This window comes from Poecilia formosa, unplaced genomic scaffold (genome assembly GCF_000485575.1).
Source record: "Poecilia formosa unplaced genomic scaffold, Poecilia_formosa-5.1.2 Scaffold57, whole genome shotgun sequence".
Lineage (NCBI taxonomy): Eukaryota > Metazoa > Chordata > Actinopteri > Cyprinodontiformes > Poeciliidae > Poecilia > Poecilia formosa.
In genome coordinates, this window is record NW_006799996.1 from 1,243,874 (window position 1) to 1,263,420 (window position 19,547).

At 37.4% G+C, this 19,547-nt stretch overlaps 2 protein-coding genes across 3 annotated transcripts; both read left to right on the forward strand.

Annotated features, from left to right (window-relative positions):
- Positions 1 to 6: 6 nt before the first annotated feature.
- peds1 (plasmanylethanolamine desaturase 1) lies at positions 7 to 8,657 on the forward strand. Of its 2 annotated transcripts, none has more exons than XM_016672227.1 (6): positions 7 to 85; positions 2,739 to 2,858; positions 2,932 to 3,023; positions 3,785 to 3,929; positions 4,020 to 4,232; positions 4,972 to 8,657. In XM_016672227.1, the coding sequence occupies exons 1-6, from the start codon at positions 22 to 24 to the stop codon at positions 5,091 to 5,093; spliced, it is 756 nt and encodes a 251-aa protein (XP_016527713.1). In that variant the 5' UTR covers positions 7 to 21; the 3' UTR covers positions 5,094 to 8,657. The 2 variants fall into 2 exon arrangements, with proteins under 2 accessions (XP_016527713.1, XP_007553649.1); XM_007553587.2 differs by lacking the exon at positions 7 to 85 and adding an exon at positions 343 to 478.
- A 1,197-nt stretch (positions 8,658 to 9,854) lies between these two features.
- Positions 9,855 to 16,722, forward strand: LOC103139106 (ubiquitin-conjugating enzyme E2 variant 1). Its single transcript, XM_007553588.1, has 4 exons — positions 9,855 to 9,959; positions 11,278 to 11,426; positions 14,130 to 14,255; positions 15,793 to 16,722. The coding sequence occupies exons 1-4, from the start codon at positions 9,938 to 9,940 to the stop codon at positions 15,937 to 15,939; spliced, it is 444 nt and encodes a 147-aa protein (XP_007553650.1). The 5' UTR covers positions 9,855 to 9,937; the 3' UTR covers positions 15,940 to 16,722.
- The last annotated feature ends 2,825 nt before the right edge of the window (positions 16,723 to 19,547 follow it).

Genomic DNA, 19,547 nt, shown 5'->3' on the forward strand with positions numbered 1-19,547 from the left:
GACAAATACGAGGGGTAACGAATGTCGCTACAACACCAGTTCCGCCCGTTTGAAACGTGGCATACGCTCACAGCGCCATCTTCTGGTGAGTTTCACATCTACAGCTGAGGAAACAGCACGGGTGGGGCCAGGAAATGAAATACACGCAATCTGTCTCTCTATTGGTTGCTCTCCAATTATGGAAACATTTTCTCGCGCCTCCATTGGCTCTTGCGCTCATCGATTAATGTCTGATTGGTTGAAAACATTGCTATATCCGTCGGATGAGACATTCACGATTCCGTTGGTTCCCGGTGCTGTGAGTGGAAGGACCGAAAGGGGCCGGGCCCACAGAGGAAAGAAATGGCGAGTATGGTCACCGAGAACGGGTGTGGAGTGGCAGCGGAGACGGCACAGCCGCAGGGTCCGGGTCGGGGCGCGGTCAGATGGGGCTCACAGCACGCCGGTGCCCGTGAACTGGCTAGCCTGTACTCGCCAGGTGAGTGGATCCTCTATACAGCAGCGTCGCTTGTGGGTTTGATCCTGCCAGCTTGAGTGTTGAAGAAGAAGAGGGTGTGATATATAACGACTGGTTACCTAGTTAGTCACCAACCAACAAACAAACTCCGATGAAAATCTAACCAATTACTGTGCGAGCGACAACAGAAATGCCTTTGATGACCGGAACCAGTCGGCGGCTGCTCTGCCTCTGTTTTGTCCAAGCCACAATGCTTTTGTTACACAATAGGAATCATGTGAGACTGGTTAAATTTGAGTTTGTGTGCAGCGTTGACATTTCCAGCACTGAGCAGATGTTATGGGAATTCCTTCTCCAACAGGGTTGACGTGTACACCGTGACCTAAAAACATCAAGCTCTCAAACTATGTCAGGATTCCTCTTATTACAGTACAGGTTGGACTTGATTAACAAAGTAAATCCTCCACACCCTTTATACAAATGTAATGTGGTTCGTGCTCTGCTCGGAGCCAGCATATGACTAATTTGGTTGTGTGCGGTTACAGACCTTTTCCTTCCTGTGTCCTTTTTAAGATAATTTTATTTATATTGTAAACAGGTGAGGGTTTTCTCATCCCTTGATCATCTTGATTTGTCTTGTCATGAACAGAAACTCGAGTGTATTTTATCTAGTTATTATACCATAGAACTACAAAATCATTTGTATTCAGCCTTCAGGCTGAAATGAAATCAATGACAGCCAGTTACCTTCAAAAGCAAAGCTTAATGCAGAGGTAGGTTAGGAAACAGTTTGTTGACAGAGCACATATTAGCTGTACACTATATAAATGTTGATTTTTACGGGAGAGTGGCAAGAGAAAAAAGACCATAGTGGGAACTTTAGAGAGGGGAGGGAGAAAGTGGTTCTGTCTTGATCCTTGTAGAAACTCTTGCGAAAGGGGCAGCATTATGTATTTTCCAGGTAACTATGTTGCCTTCATTTATAAATATCCTGTATATCAAACATAACTTAAAAGAAATAGCAATTTAATGCCTTGAAATTGGGCCTCTGTCTCTTTAAAAAGCTCCTGCTCTTTCTGACACAACCTTTAGTTACTCCATTGAGCCGTTTACAAACTTTCTTAGGAGCGTTGGGTTGAGAAATAGTTTGAGCTCAGCAGACTCTCAGCTCCCCCAGATGTTTGCTAAATGCTGCTGCTAGTTTGGAGGAGCTGAGTGGGGAAGGGCTGCTCTGTGAGGCAATAGCTCAGCTTGGAAACTCCAGCTTTGTGTAAAATGGCGACGCTTGGTGAAAGCAAACGTTTTGCACAGTTCAATGGTTGCCACGGGTGATTAAAAAGATTTCTCAAACATGCATGAAAAATCAAAGCAAAACTCCAAGTATGTTTTTGATAAAGGAATAACATTATAAAATGAGGAAAAGCTAAAAATTAATAAAAATGTTTGCATATCTGCCCTTTAAGAGTCCAGAGACTAAACATACAACCGGATCCACAGTGGACTGGTTTAGATCAGTGTTTCCGTCCTTCATGGTTTCGATGCGTTTCGTCTCCAGAACACCAAATGATTGGATTTCTGTTCATCAGCCTTTCATTTCAGGTGTGCAGTAAGACGGTAGACGCATACAGGACAAGGGTGGAGAAACCTTTAAGCATATTCAATTTAAATCAAATTACGTTTTTTTAAGTGAATGCAGACATGTCGCAATAAATCACATGATAAATTAAATCAAGCTCAATAATTTCAATTTGCATGATTTATTGTTTTTATCTGTCCAGGAAAAACTGTTTTATTTACTTTGGATATTTAAAACACTCTCAAAACAACAAAATGATTATTTATCACAATAACTTCTGGGACAATTTATTGTCCAACAAAATGTGTGGCAGGTCTAAGTGCAAAACAGAAAGATCTGAAGTATGTTGAAACGGCCTAGTTGTTGTCCAGACCTAATTCTGATTGAGAATTTGTGGCAGGTTTTGAAAACTGCTCAATATTCAATCCAAATGGCCTTAAGTTGCTTTGCAAATGTGACTGGTTTAAAAAAGAAACCAGTTCTTATCACATAAATTCCAGTGAAATGAAATGAAGTTTGTTGTTGCCACTTTAAGCAGGAATCTGATAAGTTTAACCTTTGAAAGTTTTATTTTTGGAGGACACGTTATCACAAGTAGGTCAGTGGATCAGAGATGAACTGGAAACTCGCTTGGACTGTTAATGTAATCAGGAACATTTTGCTCTTTCTTCATTTTATCCGTTTTGTTTCTGTATTTTCTGGCAGGCAAACGATGTCAAGAATGGATCAGCGTCATCCTCTGCTTCTCTCTCATGGCCTTCAACTTAATTCACCTTCTTGCCAATTTCCATCTGGGACATGTGTGGTACATACAGCTGGGCATCGGTAAGCTCTGAGCCCAGAATTGCACACGGTGTGGATGTTTTTAGTTTTTTTCTGATCATAACTTCTTCCTCAGTGGCAGGAATACTCACCGCTGACTTCGCGTCGGGACTCGTACACTGGGGGGCCGACACATGGGGATCAGTGGATCTACCCATCTTTGGAAAGGTAAGATCTCAGGGTTTCCACCAGAGCTAAAACAATTAATCGATTATTGACATAATTGTCAACTAATTTAGTAATGGATTAATCGCTAACTGGTGTATATAGACCCAAAAAAGGACAATTTTCTTTAAAGAACAGCATTCTTAGATGAGTAAATGAGCCAAAAATGTGCAAAAATGTTTGGATATAATATAAAAATAAGAAATGAAATACTTTTATCTGTTATATGTAGCTTCACCCTGTGATAAAACTAACTTTTAATTAACTTTCAGCAAGATATAGGAGCTTTTCAATAATTCCTTAATATCTATTATAAATAGTTCTAGTTCCATTGTCAGATTATTTCAGTTATAACATGGGAAATGTTTTTGTAGGACAATTCAAAAACACAAAATCTTTTCAAGTATTTTTGGTGTAAGTTCTGGTGCAAATGTCTTGAAATTAGACAAAACGTACAAGTAACTCTTCAGCAAAACATTATATTTTTTATGTCAATAAATCCATAATATTGTTTTTAAACGGTACTAGTTATAACAAGATGTTTTTCCCATGTTATAAGTGAAATAATATGCCAGAGGAACTAGTACTTAAAAAACAAAAAACAATATTAAGGAATTATTGACTTAAACAAGCTTTGGAAAGTTACCTGTAAGTTAGTTTTCTTATTTCAAGTGTACTAAGATTTTTGCACTAGAAACACCTTGGAAAGATTTTGTTTCCTGTTGAGGTTTTGACTAACGACCCGGGTATTTTCCCTCCTGAAGGCGTTTATTCGGCCGTTCAGAGAGCACCACATCGACCCCACAGCCATCACCCGTCACGACTTCATCGAGACAAACGGTGACAACTGCATGCTGACCATCGTCCCTCTCGCAAACATGGCCTTCAACTTTCTCACGCTGTCCCCTGGTGAGCGTTTCTACCAACAAAAATGACATTTTGTCTGGAAACATTAGTGCGGACGGTAAACACGAATCGTCTTGGTTTTTCTGACTGCAGCGGAGATTTACCACATCTACCCGTGGTACTGCTACTTGTACGCGCTGTCCATCTTTGTGACGCTCACCAACCAGATCCACAAGTGGTCGCACACGTACTTCGGCCTTCCTCGCTGGGTGGTGCTCCTGCAGGACTGCCACATCATCCTTCCTCGCAAGCACCACCGCATCCACCACGTCTCCCCTCATGAGACGTATTTCTGCATCACCACAGGTTCGTCTCTGCCGCCCGAGTCCCAGAGCCCGTAGGGAACAAATCAGTTACTCGCATAATAAATTAAAATGAAACGGATCAATTCAATTCTGACTTAATATTTCTTAAAGGGGAGAAGACTTCATGATTCATTTCATTTATGTTTTTAGCCATGTGTGTGGTTTTTATTTACATTTTATTTATTGTTTTTGGTTGTTTTATTTTGGTTATTTAAAATACCTTCCGGTTTCAGTGTTTAGTGTTCTTTACAAACCTAAAGCAAATTTAATCTTGCATAATTATGCCATTTATAATTATTAATTGAAAATACTGTCAAAAACACATCATTTGTAGCAAACATTTCTGGGACAACTTATCATCCCAGAAACGTATCATGACAGGCCTATTTAAAACATTTTTATTACTATAACTGTGACTGTTTTGATGGGGGGGGCGGGGATACACAATTTAGGATTAATTTCCCCCTTTATTTCTTTAAGTTTTCCATATATTCTTTTTAAACTTGATGCCTGATTCTGTGCCATTGGCCTCCATTCAGAATGTTTTTATGAATTCACCTTTGAAATCGTATTTCCTTTTTTCATTCCCTGGTTTTCAAGACCCTATGAAGAATTCATGGATGTAGTGAAAATAATATTTGCATGATAATCATTAGGTTTTATTCTGAGGCAGTCTGGTGGAGCATTAAGGTCTTTTTTTAGGGTGAAGTTGATTTTCTCTCCGTCTCTCCTCTGTCCAGGTTGGTTAAACTATCCTCTGGAGTGGCTCGGTTTCTGGAGAACCTTGGAGGATCTCATCCAGGGCGTGACGGGAGAGAAACCCAGAGCGGACGACTTAAAATGGGCTAAGAAAGTGAAATAACTCTGAAGGCTAACTGCATCCTACCTCAGCAACCTCTGGCTCTGCCCAGGCTTCTCGTCGTGTTTTCTCACCTCACTGAAAAACTGCAGCTCACAGGATGAACGGCTAACCGTTTCTGATGCCATAGCTTTAAGTCTTGCACATTTTTTTTTCTTTTTCCTCTTTCACCAAGCGAGGGCTGTTTCTGGGATTTTATTTCATAGCTTTTTTACACAGATACATTATCTAAACTGCAATATGCTATAAGCTTTTTATTCACAGGTCATCATTTTTTTTTTTAAAGTTTTTGCAAATGATGTGTCACTTTCCAAAGGAGGTGAGACTATTACTCTGATCTGAACCAGCGCTGTGGAGGATGATCACACGCCCGATCAGGAGAGCCTGTATCCACATTTTTACTCGTCACCGCTTTATTTTCTGTTGAACGAAGAAGCTCTAAGGAATCGAATTTGATCTGAACGTTCTAGAATCAGTCAGTTATGTAGGATCTCTCTGGAGGCGTTACCATTGTTGATAGCTTGTGATCAAATTTCAAGTAACTGTTACATTTGCTCTCTACTTGCACATTTGGGTTTGGCTCTGCACACTTTTTGATAGTTTTATAGGATAAGTGGAAACAGTGAGGCAGAAATGTGTTTTTTGTTTTTTTATTTTTATGTCAATTATGAAATTTCTTTCTTTCTAAAGCACAGCCATATTTATTAGTAATTTAATAAATGGATGAATCTTTATAGCAGGAGAACCAGCGAGCTACTAAGTAATCTAAATGAGTCTGAAACTGACGGCTGCTCTCTCACTTCCTTATTGGTAGCTTTGCCTGTTAAAGTTACTTTATACATGCAGCTTTAATAGTTGCAGTTACATTATCGACGTCTTTACTGATCTAAGGACTGTGGGATTTTTTTTTTTTTGCTTCATTTTTTCCACTTTCAAAGTGAACCAGAGCAAAATGCCTCCGGCGGATGAAGGGGACATAAGAAATATTACACACAGACTTCAATCTGTAGAATAAAGATTCATGCTCTGGAGAGGAATACCAAGAACGACCCTGGTTCAGCTCAATGAATAACTCAAAACAATGGCCAGCTCAGTGTTGCACAAAGACTCCAGTCAGTAGAAATGAAGATTCAGCAGCTGGAATGGAAATGAAGCAACTCTTCCTCAAAACAAACAAAGAGTTCGCATAAACCTCACCCAGGAACTGGGAAAATAAATTCTCACACTTCGAATCCGAGAAGACTAATAATCAGCGTGATCAGCTTTGAGCTGAAGTATTCCCCATCATCGACACTTTAACACCGACTGCACCAAAGAAAACTAAACCTCACCTTCAAACGCCAACAAGAGGCAAGACAAACACATCCAGCCCCCAAAGTGAACACCAAGAAAACTAAATGAATGACAAAACTGCTTATTGTCGGAGATGATCAATAAATGGATTTGGTCATTTTTCCAATAATTGGAGAACAAAAATACTCTCGTTCCTCAAAGATATTGTCTGATATAACGTAGAAAAAACTCTAACCACTAATGATCTGGACAAACAAAAGTCTTTACCGTTCTTCTGAACGCTATTGGGAAACTAAAACTGAAGTCGTTTCTCATTGGTCCTGTCCCATCAGCTCCAGATTGCTCCTGATAACAAATGGCTGCTGAAACTACGCCCTGCCAGCCTTCATTCACAACCTCAGGATATTCTGAGACCGTTGTCATCTCTTTGGACGAGGCGGACGATGTCTTAATAACTATGGGACAGAGCTACTCACTGCAACAACGTGATCACCGCTTCAGAAGAACCGACTCAAGGACGTTTGATTAGGATCCAACTGGAGACGGAACGACGCCTCCATTAATGTCCCAACACACCTGTGAAGAAATGTCTTCTCCTGGACCTGAGATTATTAAATTCACGGATAAATGAACGACCAAGTTCTCAAAAATAAGACTTTTCTTAGGTCTCACAAAGCAAACTTCACTTCATCAAAAGTAAACCTCTGATTCTCCAGAGACAGGCATGTTACAATAACAACTTTTACTGGACGATAAATTGTCCCAGAAGTTATTGCGATAAACGATAATATTGTTGTTTTGAGACCATTTTGAAGTAATATAATGGTAATGCAAGAATACAACCTCAAAGATCAATACACTTTAAATTCCATTGAACATTTAACACTGGAGCTGGAGGACATTTTAAATATCCAAAATAAGAAACGTCAAATAAAATAAATCACAAAGTCTCCGTAAACAAAACTGTCCTTCAAAAATGAGGCTAGTTGAGACAAAAACACCAGACTGGAGTCTTTCATCATCCAGTTTTCAGTACAGAGAAAAGAGAAATTAGCTTGTTTTAATTTATCATTAATTGATTTACTGCTTTCTGTGACAGGCCTACCCAGAGCAGCTGTCATCATTTTGTGAGATCGGCTTTCAGACGGTCGCTTTACACCCGTCCTCCTTCAGAACCGGCAGTACGAAACAGGACAGTACTGTCCGGATCACCAGAAGAAAACTAAAAAAAAAAAACTGAAATACTAACATCAAACCTCATGAGCTTTCTGCCACCAAGTCACTTAAACAGGCTCTGCTAAATATAAGATAATTAAAAGAACTATTAGTTACTTACTTCATCACTGAGCATAATGTTGATTTCTACTAAGATAGTTGCAGCAGAAACTAGACCAAAAATACTTGGTAAGATTTTGTCTTTTTGCAGTGAAGTTTTAAGGATGTTTTGTGCTTCTTGTAAATCCGTAAAATGTAGGTTAACGACTATTGGTTATTGATAGAAAAGGCTTAAAGAGACGCATTCATTGGTAATAAAGACTCGGATGACAGAGAACTTTGAACTGAGGATTTGTGGTGAGCTGAACGGGAACCCAAACCACTTTCTCTCTTGGCTTTAGGTGCTTTTGTTAACAATTTATTGCGCATAAATGTTCTCTTCAAGTGCTCTCAGGATTGTAGTTGGAGCCATTTAAATACTTTAGTGGGATTTTCTTGTGTGGGGAGAAATAACCACTCCATTAGAAGAGTTAAGGATATAATTTGAAATATTAAAACTAATTGATCTTTGAGTTGAGACGGATTTTGTTGAGTAAAGCAGGCAATTGACTGACGCATTCCTGGTTGTTTTGTGGCTGTGAATCAATACAAATATCTTCTGTTTGTTTTTGTTTTGCTTTCCGTTTTGTAAAACTGAATGATCAGAAATGTATTTACACACCATATAAAGATGATAAAATCTTGATTTCTGGAAGTTAATGAGCTTCTCATAATGACTCCCAGGTTTTTAAAATTAGTTGCCTTATGCTTCCCTTAAGGATTTACAGTAAATGTTGCCGCCATTGTTGGAGAAAACGATCTGAGTGACTTTATTTTGCCTGTCATGACTCACTTCCTCTCTGAGTTGGGACCCACATGGATGTCGGTGTTGGTCGGATGCCCTTGGAGATGAAGCCTAGATATCAGAATAATGCCTTGATGCCTTTTTGTTGTCTTCCTTATGGGAGGCTTATGATGTACATATTAACCTGTATTTATAAATAAACTAACAAACACCAACTTTTTGTGTCTGTTCTTTGCCCTGAAGTTGTTGGATTCTTTAACCATACATCTAAAAGTATTAGAATATCCATAAAAGTTTAATTCACCGTCTAATTCAGTGGCACAAATGTCACAAAGTTGAAAAGCCATCCTGTTTTTCCAAATTAAAATGCAAATTATTGTAATTATTTTTTCTCTATTCAGCAATAAAACTTCTTACCAATTTTCTTCAGGTTTTTTTCTAGGCTTTTAAGCTACTCAGCAATAAAAACAAGAACTTTCTTTAAAGAAACCATTTGATAAGCCCAGTTTAATAAATGCACAAGCTCTAGTTTTTATTTTTTTAAAGTCTACTTACTATGAAATGAACCTGCTCCAATTTTCTGAGAAACTGAAATTTTAGACTTCATTTGGCGCTACACAGTGTAAATCAGGGGTGTGAAACTCAATTAAATTTTAGGTCACATCATGAAGCATGAATCTCCTCAAAGGGCTGATTGTAGCAGAAATTATTAGCTAAAACTACTGTTAGAATATTGTAGCTTTCTCTGCTTTCATTGAGAATCTCTAGAAATTTAATATTTAGAATCTGAGTAATTTATACAAACAAAAACTCATTTAATTTGATTAAAATTACACAACTATTATTTTGAAGTTCTATTTCTGTGGCTCTTTGCAGTTTGGAGGGCCACAGAAACAGGTACTGTGGGCCTTAATTTTGATGCATTTGATCTAAATTAACTGAAAATGGCTTAAAATATATAACTGTGTAGTGAATGTATGAGTCTTACTTTTTAAATTAAAGTCAAAAATCAACCATGAAGAGGTGGAAACTATATTTAAGAGTATGTTGAATTTTTAAAACGGGGACTTGTAAACAACATTAGTTGTAACACCGTCTCTGCACATCCTAGAAGTCGAATAATAGACCTATTAATAATTAAAAAGCAGCTGGTGCAACACTGGAGAGCAGCAGCTGTTGTTCCTTTCTCTTATTTTTTAAGTTTACCATTAACTAATCTGTCACAGCTCTTATTCACCTCATATTGATTAAATTATATAATCAATTAACTTGATGCATTTCAAAATAAAGCATGGACTTTATCTCCATAATATTATTTCCTTGAAAAGATCAAGGGTAATAATTATTATTATTATGGCCTCTGGGTTTTTATTTAATTTCCTCCAACGCAGCAAACAGCGGTATCTGTTTCTAAGAGGAAGCAAAGAAAAAGCAATAACTGCAACGTGCGCGCGCACCACTGGGCACGTGCGCGCTCCCGCTGCGTAGCGACAAGATGGCGGTCGCCACCGGATCAGGTAAATGATGAAAAAACATCTTTAATCACCCAAAGATTGCCTTTTCCAATTCGCTGATCTATACATTTTCATAGCCAATGATTTCTGAATCGATACTAGCTATGTAGCATAAGGTGGAGATGTGTTTTACAAAAGATAAACGCGAAATAAAAGCTCCAAAGAATGAATAGGAAGCGATGGCAGCAGCTAAGCTAACCTAAATGTAAAGTTTAAATAACCGATGTTGCAGGATTGGCGAAAGAATTTCTGTACCGTCAATTAGTGACTTCATTTTTCATATAATTTAGCTTAACAATGTGAGCCTCTAAAACCAAATGTCGCCTACTGTGACCGCGTCCCCTCCGCGTACTTATTTGCAACATTGAAAAATTAACCGACGTTGAAAACGGATGTCACCGACCGGGGTTTGTCCCCTAGCTGATTGTTGGTGCATCCGCATTCAGGCGTGTTTACGGTCAACAGCGACGGGACCTGCTGCGGCGGTCCGGGCTGTGCAGATGCCGGTGGGCTGCAGCAGCTGGAAGCGTGGCTGTTTGTTTGGAGGGCGCAGCTCTGCCTCCGTCTCACTGCAGAGGCCAAGTGATGCAGCAGCAGCAGCAGCACGGCGGCGGGACCACAGTAAATCAAAACAACAGCGGTGGTTGTAGGCCAAATTCACCAGGAAGCCACGGAACAAAAGAATGGAGCAAAAACAAGGCGATATTTCATCACTTTAGATGATCAAAGAGCCACCTGGAGACTCCAAATGCAGCAGATGAAGCTTAAAGTGCTCACCTTAATTCTTATTCATTGATAAGATAAAACCACATTTAATTCACAGAAGTGCTTTGATACCCATTTAATAGTGGAATCACTAGATTAGTATCAAAGCACTTCTAATAAAATCTTCCAGTCAGTTTCAGCTTCACTTGGTAAAAGAAATCTCCTACAATCACTTTTTGCTATTCAATTATTAATCAGTTAATCTTAAAACAGTCAACAGATCACTGCACTGATGTTCAGGCAAGCAGAAAGAGCCGAACGTTTCATATGTAAATGAGCTACAAATGATTCACTGAAGGAATGTTATTCTACTGCATTTTAGGCCACACAATGTTTATTTTCCCATTTAAAAAAGGAATAGTTTTGCATCTTTTAGTGTATTTGTATTGTATAAAAGGTTTAAATGAAAATATGGAGAATGTGCAAGCCTGATTGAATACTTGATTGATTACCCAATTGGATTAACCTCAAGTTTTATTGCAGTAACTCAGCCTCTCATCAACAAACAGCTTAACGAGACATCTTTACACCTGTTTTTCTTTTTTCCCCCCAATAGGCGTTAAAGTTCCCCGCAACTTCCGACTTTTGGAGGAGCTGGAAGAGGGTCAGAAGGGCGTGGGAGACGGAACGGTGAGCTGGGGTCTGGAGGACGATGAGGACATGACCCTGACACGGTGGAGAGGCGTGATCCTCGGCCCTCCAAGGGTTAGTGGCGCCGTATCGACACCTAACGGCCTCGTAAGCCGTTAAGCAGCAGAGGTTAAAGGTTAATGCAGTGCTGTATGACAGGAAAGGTGGAAGGTTTGAGCTGAACATGGAGCTTCAGAGAGCAGATCAGGGCCTACGACGGGATGACGAGTAGCTGTGATTAACACCAGCTTTCCTCTAAAGGCCGGCAGAGTTTTTATCCTGAGACCTCTGAGTTTAAACCATATCAGATGTAATAACAGGCCAAACAAATATTGTTTCTAATAAGTGAAATCAACAAAAATATATATTTTTTTATGATGAAGCATGAACTATTAAATTATCAGATTTTATTGTAGGAACAGGATTGTAGATGCAAAACCTCAAATGGTTTTTGCACTTTTTTTTTGTTTTATTTTGGCCTCAGTTAATTAAAACTAATCAAATATTTCATCTATTCTCAGCAATAAAAACAGGATCTGGTTCAGTCTTCATTTAAGAATTACCAATGTAATTAGAAAAAAAAGGAGGAGTAAATTTCCACCAAAAAACTCAAATATTGAGATTAATCTCAGAAAGTTTCTAAAAAAATTAGAAAAAAAAAAAGTTAAATAAGGTGCACAAAAAACAGATAAGTATTTTTTTCTCATATGAAAAAAATGAATTTATTTGCATTGTAACATTTTCTCTAATGTGCAAAAATGAAAAGTCTGCAAATTTTTTTTAAATCATTATATCATCAGAATAATGGATCACTGCAGTAATCGTTGCAGAACTACTGGACAGAGATTCCTCAGAAGACGTTACTGTGTTTACATGCTGCTCACTGTNAGGCCGGCAGAGTTTTTATCCTGAGACCTCTGAGTTTAAACCATATCAGATGTAATAACAGGCCAAACAAATATTGTTTCTAATAAGTGAAATCACCAAAAATAATTTTTTTAAATGAAGCATGAACTATTAAATTATCAGATTTTATTGTAGGAACAGGATTGTAGATCCAAAACCTCAAATGGTTTTTGCACTTTTTTTGTTTTATTTTGGCCTCAGTTAATTAAAACTAATCAAATATTTAATCTATTCTCAGCAATAAAAACAGGATCTGGTTCAGTCTTCATTTAAGAATTACCATTGTAAATAGAAAAAAAAGGAGTAACTTTCCACCAAAAAACTCAAATATTGAGATTAATCTCAGAAAGTTTCTAAAAAAATTTGAAAAAAAGGTTAAATAAGGTGCACAAAAAACAGATATTTTTTTTCTCATATGAAAAAATGAATTTATTTGTATTGTAGGGGTTGAACGACTACATATTTTTTAAGGTTGACTACATCATGATAATAGTCGAGTCGATGTCGACTAGTCGCGGTGACGTCATAGTGACGTAAGCGCAAAAACCCTTCACAACTACTTTATCAGCTATTTTCACGGCAAATATGGACCCCCCCCACACACACACACACACACACACACACACACACTCCCCTTCTCCTGCTTTTACTAAGTCTATTATAGAGAATTAAAAGAGCAATAAACAGATCATTCTTCGTGAGCAGGGAGAAAAGTTCGTTGCACAAAGTCGGGTCTGACTTTTTTATTTTTTTTTTTCCAAACACCGGCTGATGCTGATGATCTCTGGATAGTTACTCGTATAGGAGTCAAATGATCACACTGACCACAATGGTGCTTTTGGAACATCACGAACCAAACTTATTATGACCGGATCCCGTTTGGTTACAGTTGAATTTAACGAAACCTCCTGCTGCTCCTCCGCCCGATGCGCGGCAGGAGGCTCTGCTGACTCAGCAGCGGTTCTCTGAACCGACATGCAGACGGCGGCCGAGATCGCCTCTGTCAGATCCTCAGGATGGAGCTTGGACTTAGTTTCCAGATGTAGTTAAACCATATCTTTATAAGAGCATAAAGCTGCCAGGTTAAAAACTTCAATACGCAGGGTGACGCTGATCAGTTGGATGGATAAAAAAGCCTGACATCATGACGCGTTGTAACACATTACTGCGGTAGTCTTTTTTATTTATTTTTTTTTTTTTTAAGGATTTTTTTCGGCACTAGTTTATTTGACAACAACCTGACTGTAAGGGGGCAGAGAGAGCGGAGAGAGGCATGGGCCCAGCGAATGGAGGACGGGAGTCGGACTCCTGATTACCGCGGGCTAAAGTCTCTGTATGCGGGGCGCCGCGCTAACCACTGCGCCGCGCATGGTAGCCTAAGCTGTAATTTACAGTTTGTAATTATTAAATTATTTAAAATTTTATACAATTTGAGCTTTCTGACGAACTCACCTAGTCCACCTTCTTTCATTTTTTGGGAAAAATCTGTTTAGTCATGTAATTGCGACTAGTCGACTGGCCCAGAAAAAAGTCAGTGCAGAGAAAAGAATCGATGAGTCGACTAGTCGACTAATTGGTGCAACCCCTATTGTATTGTAACATTTTCTCTAATGTGCAAAAATGAAAAGTCTGCAAATTTTTTTTAAATCATTATATCATCAGAATAATGGATCACTGCAGTAATCGTTGCAGAACTACTGGACAGAGATTCCTCTGAAGAAGTTACTGTGTTTACATGCTGCTCACTGTTTTTAATTGTACCGTAAATATGCTTGGTACAAGTTTGTATTTACACATTAAATATGGGTAGAAGCTGCATCTTTTCCCATTTCCAGACTCGGTCTGCTAACCTCCCTGTCCGTCTGTCCGCAGACGAGTTATGAAAACAGGATGTACAACCTGAAGGTTGAATGTGGGCCAGGCTACCCAGACTCTCCGCCGTTTGTCAGATTTGTGACCAAGATAAACTTGAATGGCGTGCACACGTCCAACGGTGTGGTATGTAAATCCCCAAAGCTACTAACTATGATGACTATGAATGTTATCTTCTGTGATTATCTTTGATTATTTGTTTAGCATTTGCTTCAGGAGTGGCTATTTAAAACCAGAAGGGACTTTTTCCCATGTCTGTTGTGCAGTGATGAGGTTCCTGTTTCAGTTTTATGCTTGTAGGAAAAGAACAGGTTTGCCTAAATAAATGTTTATGATTTAAAATTGGATGGTTTATTATGATTGATGAACTGATTTTGGTTCATTTTAAAGTTCATTTCTTTACATTTTGTCATGTTATAGTGACAAACTGTAATGTGATAGACCAGCATAAAGTAGCATGTAAAAGGGAAATTTAAGAGTAATTATAAATTATTTTTCTGTTAAATTTTTTTTTAACAAATACAATCTGAAAAGTGTGGTGTACATCTGTATTCAATTCCCTGACTCTATATTTTGAAAAACCGCAATTTTAGTGACAAGCTTTTCTTGAAGAAATGTGAACTCTGTCTCATTATTTGTAAAATAACTCCAGTTCACTCATGTTGGGTGGAAAGTGTGAACATCAAGTCTCAGATCTGGACTTTGACTAAGCCATTCTTACAAACCAATAAGGTTCGATTTTGTTGAAACTCTGGCTGCAGAGTCAAAAATCACTTTTTAATTTAGGGGTGTTGTAGGAAAGGGGGTTTAATACAAATGCTGTTTGCCAAACCTTTTAGTAAAAAAAACAAAACACTAATCTGAGCAGGTCCATTGCATAAAACTTCAACATAACTTCTTTATGTAGTAATGTAATAAAATGTGGCTGTAAAATGTAAAACATCACTAAAATTACATCATGTAATAAGTGTTATAAAACCCTCGAACACATTTTGAATTGTTAACATGTTGGTTAACAACGAGGTTGAGTCTGAAATGGCAACTAAGTGACTGAAAGTTTGGACTTTATTGACCAAAGTTCAATTTAAACGAGTGTAAAATCCACAACATGATCATTATTAGAAGAATGATTAGTTTGTTCATTTATCACATAATGCGCCACATTATTACATAATTTCTAAAAAAGGAGGAACCTCTGCATTTTGTAATTATTAGCGTAAAATATAATGATGTCATTGCACTGCAAAAACAGAAAACCTTACCAAGTATTTTGGTCTAGTTTTTAGTGTAAATATTTTAGTACACTTAAAATAATTAAAAAGCAGCTTTTCAGCAACACACAGGAGTTGGTTTTAATGAAAAAATATTAGTTCCACTGGCAGAACTTATTTTACTTGTTCTGTGAGAAAAAATCTTGTTATAGGTGAATTCATCTGCCAGTGACTTGCAAGTTTTGTCTTATTTGAAGTGCACTAAGACATTTGCACAAGACCAAGACGTTGAGATTTAGTGTTTTTGCGGTGCACTTATGTGGCAGAAAGAATTAAAAATGGGTTCTGGAGTTGTACTTGCTGACGTTTTATTGCATTTTGAACCCTGATGCCATTGCGTGTCGCGGTGTTGGGTCTGGAACTTGACCTCGTTGACGTCTGGCTCTCCGCAGGTCGACATGCACGCCGTGACCCCGCTGGCCAAGTGGCAGAACTCCTACAGCATCCGCATGGTGCTGCTGGAACTGCGGCGCCTCATGATGTGCAAGGAGAACATGAAGCTTCCTCAGCCGCCAGAGGGCCAGATGTACTCCAACTGAGCTTCTGCTGCTTCTCCTGTCATGTTTCTCTCCTTCTTCCTCCCTCCGACTTTCTCTCTGTTTAGTTTTAATCCCTTAATCCAAATGCCATGCCATGAGACACTCCACCTTCCACCTACAAACACACACATAAGCAGCAGGAGATGTAAACGCGCCAGAGCAGAGACATTAAGAGCTACTCAGAAAGCACCTAGATCCTCTTCATTAGTCGTTCCAGGCTCTGGACTTTCACTAGAAGTCATCCAAATACTGTACATCGTACTAATTATTATTATTTTCCAGTTATAAATGTTAAATTGCTGATTGTATAATAACAAACTTCTTGAGTGTTTCTCTTTGTGTGCTGCCTTTTGTATCATAGGAAACAGCCACTTTAACATGCATCACCATACTTGGCTAAACGTGGCTTGGAGATGATGTACATAAGAATCCCATTTTCTCTCCTTTTCTTTATTTCCTTTTCTTTTTCTTTTTTTTACTGCATTCCACGTGGCAATAAGAATGTCTTTGTGTGTTAAGATAAATCTAGATGTGTGTTGCTGTGGGCTTTGCAAAAATGTTTTTGTACAGGTGCTCTTGTAAATGCATAATGTTTAGAGTTGTAAACATTGTGTATTTATATAAAATTATATCCTAAGAGGCATTGTATGCAATTAGACCTGCATTTATATCATGCTTGAAAAGAAAAGTGAAATCAGCTACCTCTTTTGGCCCAACTCGATGTGATGTACTGCATTATTGTGTTTCTCTCTCCATTTTCTTTCATAAATCTCTATTCATGCATCTCTGCTGAAGGTCGTTGTGTATTCTGCCACCACATGACACGTTTAGTAGGTTATTATAGCGATAATCTGGAAATATGAATAAAAATGTCCAACTATTTTTCCTTTTTCAGTCTTAGCTGAAAATAAGCAAACAAATATTCAAAATTAAAGAAAACCAATTTAAAAAAGCACATCAGATGACATATAGATGCATCTAAATTTTAAAGTTAAAGCAACTGGGTGAACCAGTGCAGCAGGCATCAGATTAAAGGGTTTAGGTTGGCACTTATGGGGAAACTTTCATGCTAATTTGACCAAAACTTTCCAGGAAAACAGGTTTTGAGCAAAAGAGGTGGGGAACCTTTATCCACTGTTGCTCTCACTCATTTTTTATTTTGTCAATTTCTCATTTTCTGCAAATAAATACTAAATGTTTGCTTGGATTTTCAGACATGTCAGTAGTTCGCAGAATAAAAGCTCATTTTACTCAAACATAAACCTATAAAAAGGAAAATCAGAAAAACTGATCATTTTAAGTGGTGTCTTGTTTGCAGAGCTGTATATATAAAAACAGAATTAATAACTTGCTGATAAGAATTAAGTCGTATTACGAGAATAAACTTGTATGAGAATAAAGTCTCGTCATGATTTTATTCTCAATATTTATTGTCATTATGACTTAATTCTCTTAATACTGTGTTTTCTTGTATTTTGATTTTATTCTCATAATTTTACACTTGTAATTTTCTTCTAATATGGCATCAAAACTCTGTTGTAGATCTTAAATATTAAAACTTAAGACCTGGGAATGACATATTAAAGGCCAACTGACATTTTAAAAATATATTTAAAGCTTTTTAGGGTCTTAATTTTAGATGAATTTTAAGGATGCGCTCACATCCAGAACTGATTCTGATTTTATTCACATAAATTATATAAAATGCATTAAATATAATCAAAACGAAGCTGAATAATCTTACGTCTAGAGCCTGCTGACATTTGTTCTGACGAGTTTCTACTGTGTCAGCTGATGATATTTCAGCCATGACGTCTTATTTATAAATGTTGACCAAACACTAAAGGTACAATGCTGCAGTTTGCAAATATTAGTTGTGATGGTATATCAGACAAATTACACGGCTTATGGAAAAGATTACTGATTTTAGCTCTTTTTCTCCCCAGAAAACTAATATTTAGGAAGCGTAGCTGCTAACTTGTGTTAGAATTTCATGTACATAAAAATTAAGAAGAAAATTTGACTGAAAAGCAACAAAACGGACAAGATTTAAGCTGAATTCAGCAGAGAACATGTGGAGGAAGTGTGACACATGACTTTTTTCTGAGCACGTAGTGCTGACTGTTAACTTTGATCACGTTTTAACCCAAAAAGTTTACTTCTTAGAAAGTGGAAGCTTTATGTCAGAGGTCTGTCCAGTTAAAATAAAGTCACAACAGCAGCTTCGACAAACATAAACAGAGTTTTAAAACCACATTTTAAATATGTGTTAATTTAAAACTGGTTACTATCTAAATGTAATATATTCACACATTTTTATCAGTAATTTAGTTCAAAAGGTTAAAGAGATTCATTGAAAAGTGAACAGGGTGTTGTTAAAATGAGAATTTGTTCTACATAAAAATAAATCATGAGTTTGTTACTTATTAGTAAAATCATTTATAAAAGTTAAGCAACACTGGTTTGAATCCCAGATACACAGACTTTCTTACTGCTGTTTTTTAGTTTCTCTTCAGTGATAAAAAGCATTTATGTGGCTGCAGGACGAGTTCGTACCTAAACGTCTCCAGAAATACCTCAAACTGTCGCTAGATGCTCATTTTTTTATTTTCAAACTTTTACTTAACCAGATAAAAATTCATAAGAAACACATGCCCAAGAATGGAAGCAGGAAGTGTCACAATAAAGACAGAAATAATAAAAATAGATACTAAGAATATATGAAATATTAACAATTTGACAGTAAAGTGTAAAAAACCAAACAGTGGAAAGATAAGATTTGGACCTCTGCTGACATCTATAATTTTATTATTTATTTAGTAGGTTTCTTTAGATAAAAGCTTCTGGAAAATATAAAAATAAACTGTTTTCAGATGTTGGTTAAGTACTTGACTGTTTATTCAGAGTGAAGCAGCCTCTCTCTCTTCTCACGCTGGATCGACTCCAGCTCCTTTCTCAGGGGAACTGATCTCAAGACGTTATTGATTTCTCACAATCAATCTGATTTCTCTGACCTCCGAGCTTAAAACTGAGCTTAGTTTTTCTTCTTATTGATCTCAACTCACAGATCAATAAAACATCTTGGTTGAGGCATTCACATCAGACTTTAAATTAATTAGATTTTACTAATGACATTTATTAATGTTTTTAAATACAGTTTTGTGCTATTGGTTGGATGCAACATGTTTAATTTAAATGTCAATAGGAAATGTTTCGAAAACTTACATTTTCAGTTTTCTAAACAATGCAGTAAGAATGTTTTTAAGTGCGTTTAAGGAAGAATGTTTTTAAGTGCGTTTAAGGAATAATGTTTTTAAGTATTTAAGAAAGAATGTTTTTAAGTGCGTTTAAACATTCACCTGGAGCTGCATCATTTAGATAACTTGTACTTTTCCAGTCCTACAACCTGGCAAAGTTTGACAGGCATTATGGCTCCAGATGCAGGTTCTACTAAACCGATTTATGGTTTTCTTCAAGGTCTGGAATGCTGGTTCTGGCTTAATGGGTAAGAACTAGAACAAAAGCAAACATGTTTGTCTAAACTTTAAACGATTCCAAGCGACCAGGAAAGAAAAATGTGCTGTAAGTGAAACTGCATCATGAATAAT